The sequence below is a fragment of the Dreissena polymorpha genome, chromosome 4 (assembly GCF_020536995.1).
Source record: "Dreissena polymorpha isolate Duluth1 chromosome 4, UMN_Dpol_1.0, whole genome shotgun sequence".
Taxonomy (NCBI): Eukaryota; Metazoa; Mollusca; class Bivalvia; order Myida; family Dreissenidae; genus Dreissena; species Dreissena polymorpha.
In genome coordinates this window covers 101,895,811-101,912,329 of record NC_068358.1, presented here as the reverse complement: position 1 = coordinate 101,912,329, position 16,519 = coordinate 101,895,811, and the positions used below count along the sequence as shown (strand labels likewise).

General features: G+C 37.4%; 1 protein-coding gene across 5 annotated transcripts in view; it reads left to right on the top strand.

The window, feature by feature from the left end:
* The window catches only part of LOC127876397 (B-box type zinc finger protein ncl-1-like), a 49,838-nt gene that overhangs the window by 12,698 nt on the left and 20,621 nt on the right, over positions 1-16,519 (top strand). For 3 of the 5 annotated variants that reach the window (XM_052421596.1, XM_052421599.1, XM_052421597.1), the window contains exons 2-7: positions 844-1,040; positions 1,146-1,424; positions 5,627-5,737; positions 6,480-6,740; positions 8,402-8,719; positions 10,145-10,589. In XM_052421596.1, the coding sequence (XP_052277556.1) occupies positions 852-1,040; positions 1,146-1,424; positions 5,627-5,737; positions 6,480-6,740; positions 8,402-8,719; positions 10,145-10,589 (1,603 nt within the window). In that variant the 5' untranslated portion in view covers positions 844-851. The remainder of the gene's footprint in view (positions 1-843; positions 1,041-1,145; positions 1,425-5,626; positions 5,738-6,479; positions 6,741-8,401; positions 8,720-10,144; positions 10,590-16,519) is intronic. The other 2 variants (XM_052421598.1, XM_052421600.1) reach the window with 2 other exon arrangements.

The window sequence follows — 16,519 nt, the reverse complement described above, 5'->3', positions numbered from 1 at the left end:
TCTGAAATTTTATTCTTAACGTTACTACTAAGTTTTGGAAAATAGTTCTTATTTTTTATAAATGACCTAAAAATAAATAATAATGGTTATTTTCATGCACAAAAATCAAAATTAACATACTAGCAACTTTATTTATACGAGTTCAACAGTGTCTTTTCAGTATTATACAATTTTATTTTTCAAATACCTTCATATGCCCAAACTGTGCTTAGATTGCATGCCTTAGATGAATTTTTACATATTTCATAATTAAAACGGGTCTCCCCTTCAATCTTTTCAACAATTAGCCACGGGACTAGTCCCTTCAACTCGTTCAAGTTTTTTGTGTGTTTAAGTTTGGAACCGTCGTGTCGCGTTTTTGTTTAACTTTTCCGACTGTGTCGGAAACTGAACATACAACATCGTATAAGATCATTTCTATAATGTCTTTCTAAACATTTAACTTCGGCTCACTTTGCGTACAATATGTTAAAAGCGTGTTTTTGGACGCTTTGCAGTTTTTTAGGACGCTCTCTGGGCGCCGCCATTGTTTTTTGACAGATAGACGGTATACGCTGCTTTTATTGGAAAAAATGCGCTTTGTTAAACAAACCCGATAACCATTCTATATAAGCACCGCAAAAATCTTTAATACGTGAAAAGAACTCAATAAAAATCGATACGGACCGATGTAAAAATAATATTCGTATCTTGATTTTGTAATTCTTTATGGTACGACAAGATTTTAAAATAAATACGTAACGGACTTTAAAATAATTCGTAATTACGAAAATACGACCCTTATCTGGAGCTCTGTGTTATTGACTCAGACCTTGACATTTCTTGATATTATTGTGTTGGCAGGTTACAAAATGTCCAGTGATGATGAAAAATTTGGTAAAGAAACAGAAGACGACGATATTGGTTATTCTTTGGAATCCCCTCTGTGCTCTCCCTTGCCTGAAAACAGACAAACCTGCCCTTCTTGCAATAACAGGCTAAAACAGCCTATGGTGTTGAACTGTCTGCACGTTTTCTGTATGGACTGTTTGGAAAAGCAGGTAAGTTGGCGTTTTTCAATGTGTTTTAAATGTTATGATTCTTGTTATGCAATTATTCATATTACAATGTTTTAAACTATGTTTGCAATGATAACTTTGTTTTAGATCGAAGATAAAACAGAAGATGGATCGTCTTGTTACTCATTGGAATGTGAGAAGTGCAAGCAGGAGACTGCAATACCACCAAATGGCGTGTCTGACCTAACCCCTGATTATGTCCTTGCTGATCTCATTGAACTGTCGGACATGGAGGATATGCAGGCAATCTGCACCAGCTGCAAGGCAAAAGAGAAGGCAGTGGCTAGATGTCAGGACTGCGCTAACTATCTAGGACCAAACTGTGTTACTGCCCATCAGTTTATGAGATGTTTTGAAAAACACAAGGTAATTCTATCCCCAGTGATTCTTTTTGAAATCTACATCAATGAGTCCCTTGGACTTGCATATTTTGAAACAATGGGTCCAAACTGAAAACAATGGGTCCCAGATTGTGTCTTTGTATATTTGTACCATATAATCTACTTAACATGATACACCTTAGCCAGGGGCTATTTTATGCAATTTTACAGCTAAAATAGGTTTGTAGCAAGTAAAATCTTTATTTGTTTTACTTTTCATAACATTAACAAACAGTGAAACATATAACATCTAAACCAGCGATCATATTTTCTCGCAACATCAATCAGTCCAGATATAAATGGGGAAAAAGTAACCGAAAATTTATGTCCGAAATCGTGACAAAAAACGTAAAAATATATACCATTGATTTTGCCATTCATGAAGGTGGTATAATAAGTGTACAAGTAAAATTCCCTTAGGCATTTTGTTTTAAACGGAACGAGTTTTTTCAACTGGTTTTATCATTTGCTATTTTATTGTTGTTTCGTGTGCTGTTTTTTCAGACCTTTTTATAAGTCTATACCGATGTTTTAAATTGTTGTCCACTCGATACTAGCTTACAAACATGCACTGAACCTAACAAATGTCTGTGCGTTGGTTGGCTACTGACAATAACACACCAAATAATTAAGAAATAATTCGTGAACATTATAGTTTGTTGTCCACCCACGGCCGATAGATGCGTAGGGATTTAATCACGAGAGCGAAACATTTGAAACCACGCATAGATTTATACAGTGTATATTATTTTCTTGTGTACTATTTTATGAGAAGTTCCGCCCATAAAAATAACTTTCGGCTGTTCTGTCGATCAGATCAGCGACTTTCATTCATAATTATATTACCGGATTATTATGCTGGTGGAAAATGTATCGGCATGTTTTGTTTAGTTACAGCGCGTGCTTTCAGACGCGTCTTTTCGGATGCGTCTTTAATCCGCTGTTCACAAGTTTTTAACCAGGTTTTTAACCAGGTTTTTAACCAGGTTTTCCGAAGGAAAAAACTGGTTATTAGATTGGCGAATGCGGGCGGGCTGGCTGGCTGGCGGGCTGGCGGAATAAGCTTGTCCGGGCCATAACTATGTCGTTCATTGTCACATTTTAACATCATTTGGCACATTTGTTCACCATCATTGGACGGTGTGTCGCGCGAAATAATTACGTCAATATCTCCAAGGTCAAGGTCACACTTTGAGTTCAAAGGTCAAAAATGGCCATAAATGAGCTTGTCCGAGCCATAACTATGTCGTTCATCGTCAGATTTTAAAATCATTTGGCACATTTGTTCACCATCATTGGACGGTGTGTCGCGCGAAATAATTACGTCGATATCTCCAAGGTCAAGGTCACACTGAGTTCAAAGGTCAAAAATGGCCATAAATGAGCTTGTCCTGGCCATAACTATGTCATTCATTGTGATATTTTAAAATCATTTGGCACATTTGTTCACCATCATGGGACGGTGTGTCCCACGAAAGAATCACGTCAATATCTCCAATGTCAAGGTCGCCACGACTAAAAATAGATTTAAAAAAAAAAAAATTACAAAGGGGGTTAATTTTTTTTGGTCATTTCAAAATTTCAGTTTGAGTTTTCTCCCTTTATCAGATTTTTTTTTCACAATGAAAACCTGGTTTTGTGACAATTTTGTCCCTTGTTGATTCTTGGTCTGACGTGCAATAAACCAGTCCTGACCGGTTTAGAGACTGCAGTGAATGGTTATTACACCTAATCGAGATAAGAATGTCATTAGGGTGTGTTAGCATGTACACTGTGTAATCGATTTCATGACATAGGAATTTTAGCAAACAGAATCGGACCGACTGTTTGGAATTTTCAATCGGTCTTTCATGACCTCAATCGGTCTAGGACCGACAAAACCGAAAAAAATATGATCCCTGTCTTAAACATCTTTGTTTCAATGAAAGTGTTTGCAATTTGAACAATAAACGAAAACCAGTCTGCACCAGAACATGAGACATCGCTTGACCTTATTGTTATTGAAGCGCACGTGGTAGCTGGCCAATCAACATTGAGTTCGCTCACACACAATATTGGGTCATTCATGCGCAGACACTGTATTCTTGGAATACACAGTTGATTTTGTCGTCTTCCAACAAAATAGCGGCTGATTGCAAACATCGTATTTAAAGATAAACAAATGAAAAGAAGAGTAACAATAAATAAATTATTTCTAAGCTGATCACTTTCTACCGACTATCAATCCGAGCGAAAGAATGATAATTAAATAATTAGATCCATGTCGATGATGTTACGCCTTTCTGCAATTTGAAATTAAAAGGTGATAATTAAGTGTTTTTTTTCTCACAATCAATGCTATTGTAAAGCAATGCGTCAACCAAATTGCATATTAATTGCGTATTTCCTAGGTTACTGGTTTTCATTTTCTGCAATCAAACGATGTGCACATTTTATTTCAATTGTCAAACGCTTACAATTTTTGGGACTGTCGTTTTCGGATACATTATTTTTCGTCGATTATAATTTATTTTTGAAGCTTCTTATAGAAGAAATAGAAAGACGAATACACATTCCGTGATACGGTTTATAATATTTCAAGTTGTATTCACCCAAAATTGCAATTAGAAAGACTATAAGACAAGAACAATTTGTGAGGGATCTGGGTGGGTGGAGGGCTCTGCCCTTTATTCCTGTTGGGTTCCTACGTCTGCGGTTCCAAGACTCGCGGCCTAATTTTCAATCAACAATCAACACCACTGTTAATTGTAACATGTATAAAATAACTAATAAAATAAATGTGTACTCTGACAAGTACTTATTTCTATATTGAAAACTGCATGTTATATTATGATATGTGAAAATGCCATTGTTGTCGTTAAAAGAAATATAAACAAGTTGATAGTATATATTATTATTTTAAAACGAGTTTTCGCGCGCAGAAAACCCAAAACTGATTGGCTCAAAGAAATTTTGGGCCAGGGCTAGCCCTGCACATGTTAAAGTAGTTATTACTAACGCTTTGTTAATAAATCATTTTACTTTCTTGTTTGACATGCAACCAAAGACTAATATGTAGACAAAAAAAGCAAAGTTTTTGCAACTTGGCAAATACACTGCAACGCCGATATATCGCGGACCGTTATATCGCGCTGTCCAATATATCGCGCTTTGGCTATGGCTCCCAAAAATCCAACGAGCATGATCACTAAATGACATGTTTTAAACTTAGAATTTGCTAACTTAAGCAAACCGGTTCTAGCTAGTATTAACACCCTATATGTCGCGGCTTACTATGGCACGCAGTGAAGCGTGATAAGTGACAGTGTTGTGTACACACGGCTGGGGTTGTTTTTAACACTTAACAAATAACCAATTAGTGTCATTTCAAAGGTAATAATGGCAGTTTACTGGTATATGAATCGTTAAATTTCGGTACTGGTCATGAATTTCTTTGTTCTGATAAAAAGCGCGCGAAAATTGGCATGGGTGTATTTATTTCTAAATATAAGTTTTGTAGCGGGTACAACATTGAGATAATTTTATTTCCATTAAAAGTTTGGTTGTAAATTTCAACGTAAGTACCGCGGTAACTCACGAATTATGTGGCATTGACATTTCCTCTTAATAAAATATAATTCAAATACGCTGTATTGTTACCGACTGTTTCAGTTCCTTCATTAGGACTATTTATAAGCGTAAATTCGTATATATGCACAATTATATTTTATATGTTTTTTACGGCAAGAATTCTTGTTTTGAACTTTTTCCCGAGCGATCGTACATGAAAATGTAAAATATAATTTACATTTTGGCTTTTATGATAAATAAAGATACATATGTAGTTATGAAAAATGTTAATTGTAGAATTTGTTTGCAATTATCACTATACAAATATGTAGTAGCGCCGTATATAAAATGAAAACATTGGGCAAATTTGACAAATTGACCGCAATACATTTTAGTAAGACATTTCTCGAGTTATATCCCGCGCCGGATATATCGCGCTTGCGATCTTTGGACCCCAACAACCGCGATATATCGGCGTTGCAGTGTATATGCCAACATACAACCAGAGACCAATATGTTGACAAAGAAAGCAAAGTTTTTGCAACTTTCCAAGTATATGCCAAAAAGTGTCTTTAATACATATAACAATATTATGGGACCTTTACTGATATTATATGTAAACTCTGCTATTTTGTTTAGGTTATTCTTTTGAAAGACATGAAGAATGGGGATCCATCCAATGTCCACCGACCAGTTTCCTGCAACGAACACCCATCAGAAAACTTGAAAAACTACTGCAAGACCTGCAATGTAGGTGATAGCAGAGACTATGTCTCTATACAAATAGCATATGAGCCACATAAGCCTTGCTGTGGGAAAACGTGGCTTTCTGTGTTAGTGTTGTCCTTGGTTAGCCTTTGCAGTCCACAAAGGCTTATCTGGGACGACATTGTAAGCATGTGCATCTAGCCCAGTTGTCCAAGAATGCATTTTCATTAATAATATGCATTGTAATGGCAGAGCCTTTCATAAAAATTGAAAGAATGTACATTATTTATGCAGGTATATTGTTTTGCACATGTCGGTCGGTCCGTCCACTAGATGGTTTCCGGATGATAACTCTAGAACGCTTAGGCCTAGGATCATGAAACTTCATAGGTACATTGATCATGACTGGTAGATGACCCCTATTGATTTTCAGGTCAATAGGTCAAAGGTCAAGGTCACAGTGACTCGTTTGAATTTGTCATTATTTCATCTGTTTTCTTTGTCTATAGAAAAGTATCACAATTATGTAACACCTGTTTCCCCTTGGAAGCAAAGTGAAAATGGCTATATGCAACCAGCATTAAACCAGAACAGCCTGGATGTAAATAAAAAATGTTAAGGTTCTATGCTGTTTGCTGCTCATCAGTATATCAGGGTTGGAATTGAAGGCTTTGAAACTTGAATTTAGTAAAGAAAGGTCTTAAATTTGATTCAATTTTCTAAGGAACTACTATCTGAGTGGAGAAGGGTTAAATTGTTAGTGACTTGCTCTGCTTGTTTCTAGGTTCTGATCTGCAGCGAGTGCATGCTGACCAGTCATAAGCCTCCCCAGCATGTCCCTGAGAAAGTGCAAGACCTGGAGAGCTCTGAGAGGGAGTTCCTCAATAATATGATCAGTGAAAGTAAATCCAAGATTACGGCTTGTGAGGAGGCTGCCTCCCATTTAATGACTGCGCTGACAGAACTCCAGAACCAGAGGGACAATGCTAAAGACTTGATCAATGAAACATTCCAGAGCTACAAGGCTCTTCTAGAAAAAAGAAAGGTATAACACTATAATATATGGATTATTCTAACCTTGTTCTCAGAAAACTGGTCTTAATGTATGTGCACAAAATTGTGTCCCGGGTAAGCCTGTGCAGTCCTTACAGGCAAATCGGGACAAAACTTTCCGCCTAGACTAGATTTTCGTTTAAAAGAGACTGTAAATGAAAACTTCCTTAAAAGTGGAAAGTGTCCTCCCTGATTAATCCCGGGACAAAACTTTAGGCACATACATTAAGACCAGTTTTCCCAGAACAAGGCCCATTCTGTGATGGTGGGTTCCTTTCAGGTTTTTTTCTGCTATTTAAAAAAGGCCGTAAAACGGATTCGATCCTAAGCAAACCAACCCAATCCCAAACCTAAATTGTAAAAGAAATTTAATCCCATTTTCCCTAAAAAATAATTTTTTTAGACAGAAGTGTCTTATAATTATTATGCCCCCCTTCGAAGAAGAGGGGGTATATTGCTTTGCACATGTCTGTCGGTCGGTCGGTCCGTCCACCAGGTGGTTTCCGGATGATAACTCAAGAACGCTTGGGGCTAGGATCATGAAACTTCATAGGTACATTGATCATGACTTGCAGATGACCCCTATTGATTTTGAGGTCACAAGGTCAAAGGTCAAGGTCACGGTGACCCGAAATAGTAAAATGGTTTCCGGATGATAACTCAAGAATGCATACACCTAGGATCATGAAACTTCATGGGTAGATTGATCATGACTCGCAGATGACCCCTATTGATTTTGAGGTCACTAGGTCAAAGGTCACGGTGACCCGAAATAGTAAAATGGTTTCCGGATGATAACTCAAGAACGCATACGCCTAGGATCATGAAACTTTATGGGTAGATTGATAATGATTCGCAGATGACCCCTATAGATTTTTAGGTCACTAGGTCAAAGGTCAAGGTAACGGTGACCCGAAATAGTAAAATGGTTTTCGGATGATAACTCAAGAACGCATATGCCTAGGATCATAAAATTTCATAGGTAGATTGATCATGACTCGCAGATGACCCCTATTGATTTTGAGGTCACAAGGTCAAAGGTCAAGGTCACGGTGACCCGAAATAGTAAAATGATTTTTGGATGATAACTCAAGAACGCTTTTGCCTAGGATCATGACACTTCATAGGGACATTGATCGTGACTCGCAGATGACCCCTATTGATTTTCAGGTCACTAGGTCAAAGGTCAAGGTCACAGTGACAAAAATCGTATTCACACAACGGCTGCCACTACAACGGACAGCCCATATGGGGGGCATGCATGTTTTACAAACAGCCCTTGTTATATCTCAATTTTATTTCCTAAACAGCTAAGTAAATAACTAAAATTTATATGATTTTTTCCCCAAATTGCCAGGAAAAGACCTGATGTGTCTATATCTGTTGATATAAAAGATCCAATTTTGGTCCATTTTGTTGATACAAAATTGCAAACTTTCCATTTTATTATCTTAAAAAATCCCAATTTTACCAGACTCCTTTTCCCAAATTGCTAGAAAAAAAACCTGCCTTCCTCACAATAAGCAAAGTATTTATTTCCAGATTGTGAACAAAGGTGCACATTTTATAGGATCAAATAATCAGCATAGAATTATATGATTCAAAGGTCATATTCAATTGAATGTTTAGTTTTGATGTCTTACTATGCTCCAGGATGAGCTATTGACAGAGTTGGATATTCTGAAGAATGAGAAGGAGCTGGCGCTGATGGACATGTGTCACAACATGGAGAGGTCTGTAGAGAGACTGGAGGACGGGGTTGCCTTCTCAGAGCACATTCTCGTCAATGGCAGTGCCCTCCACTTGCTGCTGATGAAGAAAGTCATCTCCAGGCACATGCTGAGTCTTATCAGCACTACCCCCCTGCAGGGAACCAATGTTTGCATAGAGTTCCAGACAGATAACCAGAAGTTTGAAAAAGCTTTGTGGGATAAGTTTGGTCACTTCAAGAAGGAGGAGCCAGAAATAAAGGTATGTGCTTGTTTCAACTGTTTTTTTTTAGCTCACCCGATTGCTCAGGTGAGCTTTTGTGACCGGTCTTTGTCCGTCTGTCCGTCGTCCACATTTGGTTTGTAAACACTCTAGAGGCCACATTTCTTGTCTGATCTTCATGAAACTTGGTCAGAAGCTTTGTCCCAATGAAATCTCGGTCGAGTTCGAAACTGGGTTGTGCCGGGTTAAACACTAGGTCACTAGGTCAAAAATAAGAAAAACCTTGTAAACACTGTAGAAGTCACATTTCATGCCCAATCTTCATGTAACTTTGTCCAAATGTTTGTCTTAATGATATGTTGGTTGAGTTCAAAAGTGGTTATGGTCAGTTGAAAAACATGGCCGCCAGTGGGCGGGGCAGTTTTCCTTATTTGGCTATAGAGAAACCTTGTAAACACTCTAGAAGTCACATTATTTGCCCAATCATCATGAAACTTGGTGAAAAGATTGGTTTTATATATATCTGAGATGAGTTCACAAATGGTCCGGATCAGTAAAAAAACATGACCGCAAGGGGGTGGGGCAGTTTTCCTTATGTGACTAGAGAGAAACTTGTGATCGAACACTATAGAAGTCACATTTTTTGCCTAATCATCTTGAAACTCAGTCAATACATTGGTTTTATTGATTTCTCTGACAAGTTGGAAAATTGCTCAGATCGGTGAAACACACTTTTTAGCTCACCTGATTGCTCAGGTGAGGTTTTAGAATTGGTTTTTGTCCGCAGTCAGTCCGTCCTCATTTGGTTTGTACACACTCTAGCATTCTAATTTCTTTATCAAAGTTGCTGAAAGGTCTCAGTCAAGTTTGATAATGATCAAAATCACATAATTAATGCCATAATTATTGCCCTTAGATTGTCCAAATTTTCATTATATTATACAAAATCCTTGTAAACACGTTAGAGGTCACAATTTTGTTTCAGATTTTATGAATCTTGGCCATAATATTTATTTTTGTAAGCAATTAAGTTTGATGTTTGGTAAGGGGGGTCAACTCAAAACCAGGTCAAATCTTACAAAAAAATAACACTCCATACGCCAGAGTTTTGGTTAAATTATGATGAAACTTGACTAGGATGTTTGTCTGGACAATATCTAGGTCAAGTTTGGCATTTGGTAAAGATTGAATGAACTGACTCCTCTATGGTGAGTGAACTAGGGACATCTTGGCCCTCTTGTTTTAAAAATGCATTTCATGGCTGATTTAATGTTAAAATTATCAAAATACAGATATTAAAGCTAGTAAATGCATTATAATTTATTATACTGCATAGGAAGTGTATATTCTAGAAGTCTTTAATGTTGTTGATAATAATGTGTTATGATCTTGCTATAATTATATTTCTGACTATTGTAGATGTAGTTGGGCATATAATCAGTAATCTGAAAACTTTTATTGCAGCAGCCTGAAAGGCCACTGAGTTCTCTGCACTCCTCATTTGAAAATGAAGGCTTCAACCATCTTCAGTCTGGTTTGATCAGTCCCGACACAACTATCATGCCCCAGGCCCATCATGACTATATCGGCATGACCCCCATTTCTAGAGCCTTGGTCAGCGGAATGGCCGATATGCATTTAGATGGCCTCTCCAGTATGTCCAACAATACTATGCCTGGTGTCATGAGAAGCAAGTCAACTATTGAACACCGCAGTGTGTCGCGCAACTCTCACAGTCCCGCCATGTCTGACAGTGGAATATCTATGGAAGCTGGCAGCACTGGCAGCAGCTCCTCCGTACCTCTGGTTAACATAGCTGCACTGGCCAAGCTGGGGGCAGTGAGTTACAATGCCCAAGGTATTGGTGGGGGTGCCTTTGCTGATCTATTGACATCGGCCTCAGACAACAGTTAGTCTCAAGTTTTTTTTACCCCTTTTTTGTGTCACTGCACTGCCTCCCTGTCTCTGCACAGTTTCCTAGCCACTAGAGTTTGTATTGTATCATGTGTTTTAATTAGGGCTGTAACGAATACACTAGGAGACAAATACGATACGTATCACGAATACAGGGTGGCGAATACGAATATTTATTCGCGAATATGAATTTCAATGAACAAAAGTAATACTGACAACTTGACATGACATTATATAGTATGAAACTATGAGTATTTGTCAATTTGATTAATTGAGTATCATTGCATACTGAAAATATGCAATACAACACTTTGAAATAACAAAACACTGACCAGAACTGCTTAAACTTTTAACACAGTTTTAAAAACATTACTAGTACCAATGAAATCCTTGAGTAGAACAATTAAGGAACTTGACATGCTAGGTTCCATGTTTGTTGGTTAGTTGCACAATCATTGTCGTAAAGATAAACAAAAAGAAATTCCATCTGCTAATCCTTTGTGTGTATGTTTCAGGGACTACCCTAGGCCTTAAAAATAGGGAGAAGTGACTTCTCCTTTTTTCTGAAAAGGGAGAAGTTTGGAAAATCAGGGAGAAGTTTGGAAAATCAGGGAAAAGTTTGTGTGAACAATATCAAAAACAAAACATGTTCATTTCACAACTTTTATTATTTATATCATTATACTATGTTTATTTGTAAAAACAATAAATGTTCACTAAAATCTACTTCATCATAACACATTTAAGTAATTCAAGATATGTACTGGTAGCACCTTTTCATCACATATTTAGCCGGATTTTTTTCGAAAAAATCTCGGCTTATAGATTGATGTTGTCGGGCGGGCGGGGGGGCGGGCGGGCAGGCGGGGTGGCGGCGTGCTCGAAAATGTTAAAGTTCTTATTTCATGGTATAACTTTGGTATGCTTGGACCTAGAGTCTTCAAACTTGACATGAAGGTTGGCCAGGATTAACAGATGACCACTGGTCATTTCAAGGTCATTCATTTGAAGGTCAAGGTCACTGTGACCTTCAATATAAAAAATGTTAAAGTTCTTATAACTTTGGTATGCTTGGACCTAGAGTCTTGAAACTTGACATGAAGGTTGGCCATAACTAGTTAGTAACCACTGGTCATTTCAAGGTCATTCATTTGAAGGTCAAGGTCACTGTGACCTTCAATGTAAAAATGTTAAAGTTCTTATTTCATGGTATAACTTTGGTATGCTTGGACCTAGAGTCTTCAAACTTGACATGAAGGTTGGCCAGGATTAACAGATGACCACTGGTCATTTCAAGGTCATTCATTTGAAGGTGAAGGTCACTGTGACCTTCAATATAAAAATGTTAAAGTTGTTATAACTTTGGTATGCTTGGACCTAGAGTCTTGAAACTTGACATGAAGGTTGGCCAGAACTAGTAAGTAACCACTGGACATTTCAAGGTCATTCATTTGAAGGTCAAGGTCACTGTGACCTTGAATGTAAAAATGTTAAAGTTGTTATAACTTTGGTATGCTTGGACCTAGAGTCTTGAAACTTGACATGAAGGTTGGCCAGAACTAGTAAGTAACCACTGGACATTTCAAGGTCATTCATTTGAAGGTCAAGGTCACTGTGACCTTGAATGTAAAAATGTTAAAGTTCTTATTTCATGTTATAACTTTGGTATGCTTGTACCTAGAGTCTTCAAACTTGAAATAAAGATTGGCCAGTACTAGAAGATGACCACTGGTCATTTCAATGTCATTCATTTGAAGGTCAAGGTCACTGTGACCTTAAATGTTAAAATGTTAAAATTGTTATAACTTTGGTATGCTTGGACATAGAGTCTTCAAACTTGACATGAAGGTTTGCAAGCACACTTAGATGACCACTGGTCATTTCAAGGTCATTCATTCTCATGTATATGCATGCATTCAAAACATAACACAAGGTTTGCTCATGCCTTGAAAAGTACTTACATTTCATTTTGACCTTTGAACAATATTTCAGTAATTTAAGTATTGCATTGACAAAAACACGAAAGGTACTTTCCTGTCATTTAAATCAAAAATCCGGCTTCAATGCGGTCATCTCCGACCGCGGAACTCTTGTTATCGTCATTATCATCATCCCAATGACTGCTTTTGTAACAAAACACAATCTTAATGCATGGAACATCTAGTATATCTATTACTGTTTATCCGAATACTATACATGTCCGAAATATGTACACTAAAGAAAGCCTAACCTGTTTAACTTTAATAATCCAAATTGTCCTTGTTGATATCTGGTTTAACAAACCTTATCAAATGTTTGTTAAATCCAGTTAATGCTTTCTCCATTATTGAATCACCATTACTTGTAATTTGAATCGCCAGCTTTGAATTGAACGCGGGTTGAATGTTACAATACGACCGCCATTTGCAATGTCCATGGTCATGACGTAGCAATTTAATTCTACTCCGATAATTTATATCTAATAGAGGAAATGTGTTTTCTCAATGATTATGTGTAGTATTATGACTTTTTAGTATAACAAATTAGCTGTGATTTCAGTTTTTGTAAGATGGGTGTTACTCGTAATTATCGGTGGATTAACAAACTGACAAAACTAGCTGGATTTTATAGTGGATCTACATAATTAATAGACCTTTGATCAATTTCGTTTTTCTTGAATTATTTTAGCTGACTTTCTTCAGGGCCCTCAATCCATTTTAGGGGAAGCGGGTCGCTACCCATATCAGGGGTAATTTTCGCGGCGTTTCCCTTTTTGGGGGGATTTTTTACTTACTATCTAATTATTACATTTGTACATGTTTGCAATATATTCATTGCTTATTTCATAATTTAGTATGTTTGACAAGATTAAATTAAAATAGAATTGAGATATAATAATCATGAGACATCTATCTATAAACAAATTTTTTTTTTTTTTTTTTTAGGGGGAATTTTTCCCCCAAAAAGGGAAAAAAAGTATACTTTTCAGGGGGGGGGGGGGGGGGGAATGCGGCCGAATTTCGGCCGTGGATTTGACAGATTGAGGGCCCTGTTCTTTAACCGTGCCCTCTGCCAAAAACCTGCAATTATCGGATGGTCAATCAATTATCACGTTACCATTAGACAACTTGCGGCTCACGCGAAGAAGCACGAGTGTGTTGTTATAGCAACCAATATTAAGAGACTGCTTTGTCACGGTCAATTAACGATCCGTGTGGGGGGTAAATTGTGTAACCGTTAGATAAACAACAAACAATAAACTTGCGAATCGCCTGCGGGCGGAAGCACGCCTTAACAAAAATAATCGGGCGGCTTGATTTTCGCTTTTCCGGTCTTGTTAACTCAAAAAATCGGGCGACTTAATCTTCGCTTTTCTGGGCTCGTTGGGCGAGATCACTGGCGTAAGAGCGAAATTATCGCTCTAGTCGCCCGTAGGGTAGTCCCTGATGTTTGAGCAGCAAATCACACGTATTTACCTAAATAAACATTAAACAACCATCGAAAGATTTTTCAATTCAATTTCGTAAATATTTAACCGGTGCCCACCATTTTTGTTGATAATATCACTGTGTAACATAGTGGGTGGGGTAAACATGATGAAAAACGCCGGAATAAGGAGAACATTTAAATATAGGGGTTTATTGTATGAACCTTCATTTGTAAGGTAATATACGATGATTACACTTTCAAACTCTAAACCATGTTGTTTGTATTCGTCAAATATTTGGTTCGGGAGGTGGCGAATAACGTATACGATTCGCCCACAGCCGTATTCGAGTAATTTGAATATTCGAATGAATCGTTACAGCCCTAGTTTTAATTATCCCCCGCCAGAGGGGGAGGGATATTGTTTTGGCGTTGTCCGTCCGTCCGGCACTTTTGTGTCCGGAGCCATATCTTGGAAGTGCTTTAGCCGATTTCATTGAAACTTCCTATCAGTATATATATGCATAAGAGGATGATGCACGCCAAATGGCATTGTACACCATCTGTTAAAAACAGAGTTATGGCCCTTTGTATCTTGAAAAAATGCTTTTTACTATAGGCACTTTTGTGTCCGGAGCCATATCTTGAAAGTGCTTTGGCGGATTTCATTGAAACTTGGTATGAGTATATATATGCATAAGAGGATGATGCACGCCAAATGGCATTGTACACCATCTATTAAAAACAGAGTTATGGCCCTTTGTATCTTGAAAAAATGCTTTTTACTATAGGCACTTTTGTGTCAGGAGCCATATCTTGGAAGTGCCTTGGCGGATTTCATTGAAACTTAGTATGAGTATATATATGCATAAGAGGATGATGCACGCCAAATGGCTGTTTATACTATCTGTTAAAAACAGAGTTATGGCCCTTTGTATCTTGAAAAAATGCTTTTTACTATGGGCACTTTTGTGTCCGGAGCCATATCTTGGAAGTGCTATGGCGGATTTCATTGAAACTTGGTATGAGTATATATGCCTCGCCAGAGGCGGAGGGATATTGTTTTGGCGCTGTCCGTCTGTCCGTCACTTTTGTGTCCGGAGCCATATCTTGGAAGTGCTTTTGCGGATTTTATTGAAACTTGGTATGAGTATATATATGGATAATAGGATGATGCACACCAAATGGCATTGTACTTCATCTGATAATAACAGAGTTATGGCCCTTTGTATCTCCAAAAAAATGCTTTTTTTAGTGTCAAATATAACACTTGTGTCCAGAAGTATATAGGCGGGGGATATCAATTCAACGAATTTGCTTGTTGTGTTCAATTTTTCCCAAGCTCTAGGCATTGAATTTATTTGAAATAGAAAACAAAATGCAGAATTAAGGAGAATGAAATATAGCCCATTTTGTTGATCATTTTCTGATTTTTTTTTTCTGCAATGGGTGTTGTGTTTTGCACTAAACTGATGCCCAGGTGTAGTTAGTGTGCACATGAGATGGGCATTGGGACATTAAAATTCAGCTATTCCTCTGTAAGATTTCTCAAATGAATATTATTGCAAGGTTGATTTTGTAAATGTTTTTGGGATGAAATTTTTGCTAGGAAAAAATGCATCTGTATTTAAACCAGCTAAATATATGTATTTTAGTATGATTGTTAAAATATAGTGTGAATGCCTCCATTATTTTGACTAACATGTTCTCTTTTTATGCCCCCATTCGAAGAAGAGGGGGTATATTGCTTTGCTCATGTCTGTCGGTCCACCAGGTGGTTTCCAGATGATAACTGAAGAACGCTTATGCCTAGGATCATGAAACTTCATGGGTAGATTGATCATGACTCGCAGATGACCCCTATTGATTTTGAGGTCACTAGGTCAAAGGTCAAGGTCACGGTGACCCGAAATAGTAACATGGTTTCCGGATGATAACTGAAGAACGCTTATGCCTAGGATCATGAAACTTGATAGGTAGATTGATCAGGACTTGCAGATGACGCCTATTGATTTTCAGGTCACTAGGTCAAAGGTCAAGGTCACAGTGACAAAAAACATATTCACACAATGGCTGTCACTACAACGTAGAGCCCATATGGGGGGCATACATGTTTTACAAACAGCCCTTGTTTTAACTCCTTTCTGTTAGAGTCTTTAACATTTTATATACTTGTATATTTTGTGTAAGTTGTGAATATTTTATGTCCTCGGATCGAATGATCGGGGGTATATTGTTTTGGCCTGTCTGTCATTGTATGTGTGTGTCTGTCTGTCCCAAAACTTTAAGTCATAACTTTTGCAATATTGAAGATAGCAACTTGATATTTGGCATGCATATGTTTCTCATGGAGCTGCACATTTTGAGTGGTGCAGGGCTCGAATTTAACTTTTTTTTCTACTAGCAAAAAATTGCGAGCAGCTTTAATACCAACTCGCAAAATAAAAAACATTCTCGCAAATTTTGCTGGAAACATAAATAAAAGCAAATTTGGACATTAGTTTAGTACTATTAAAACAA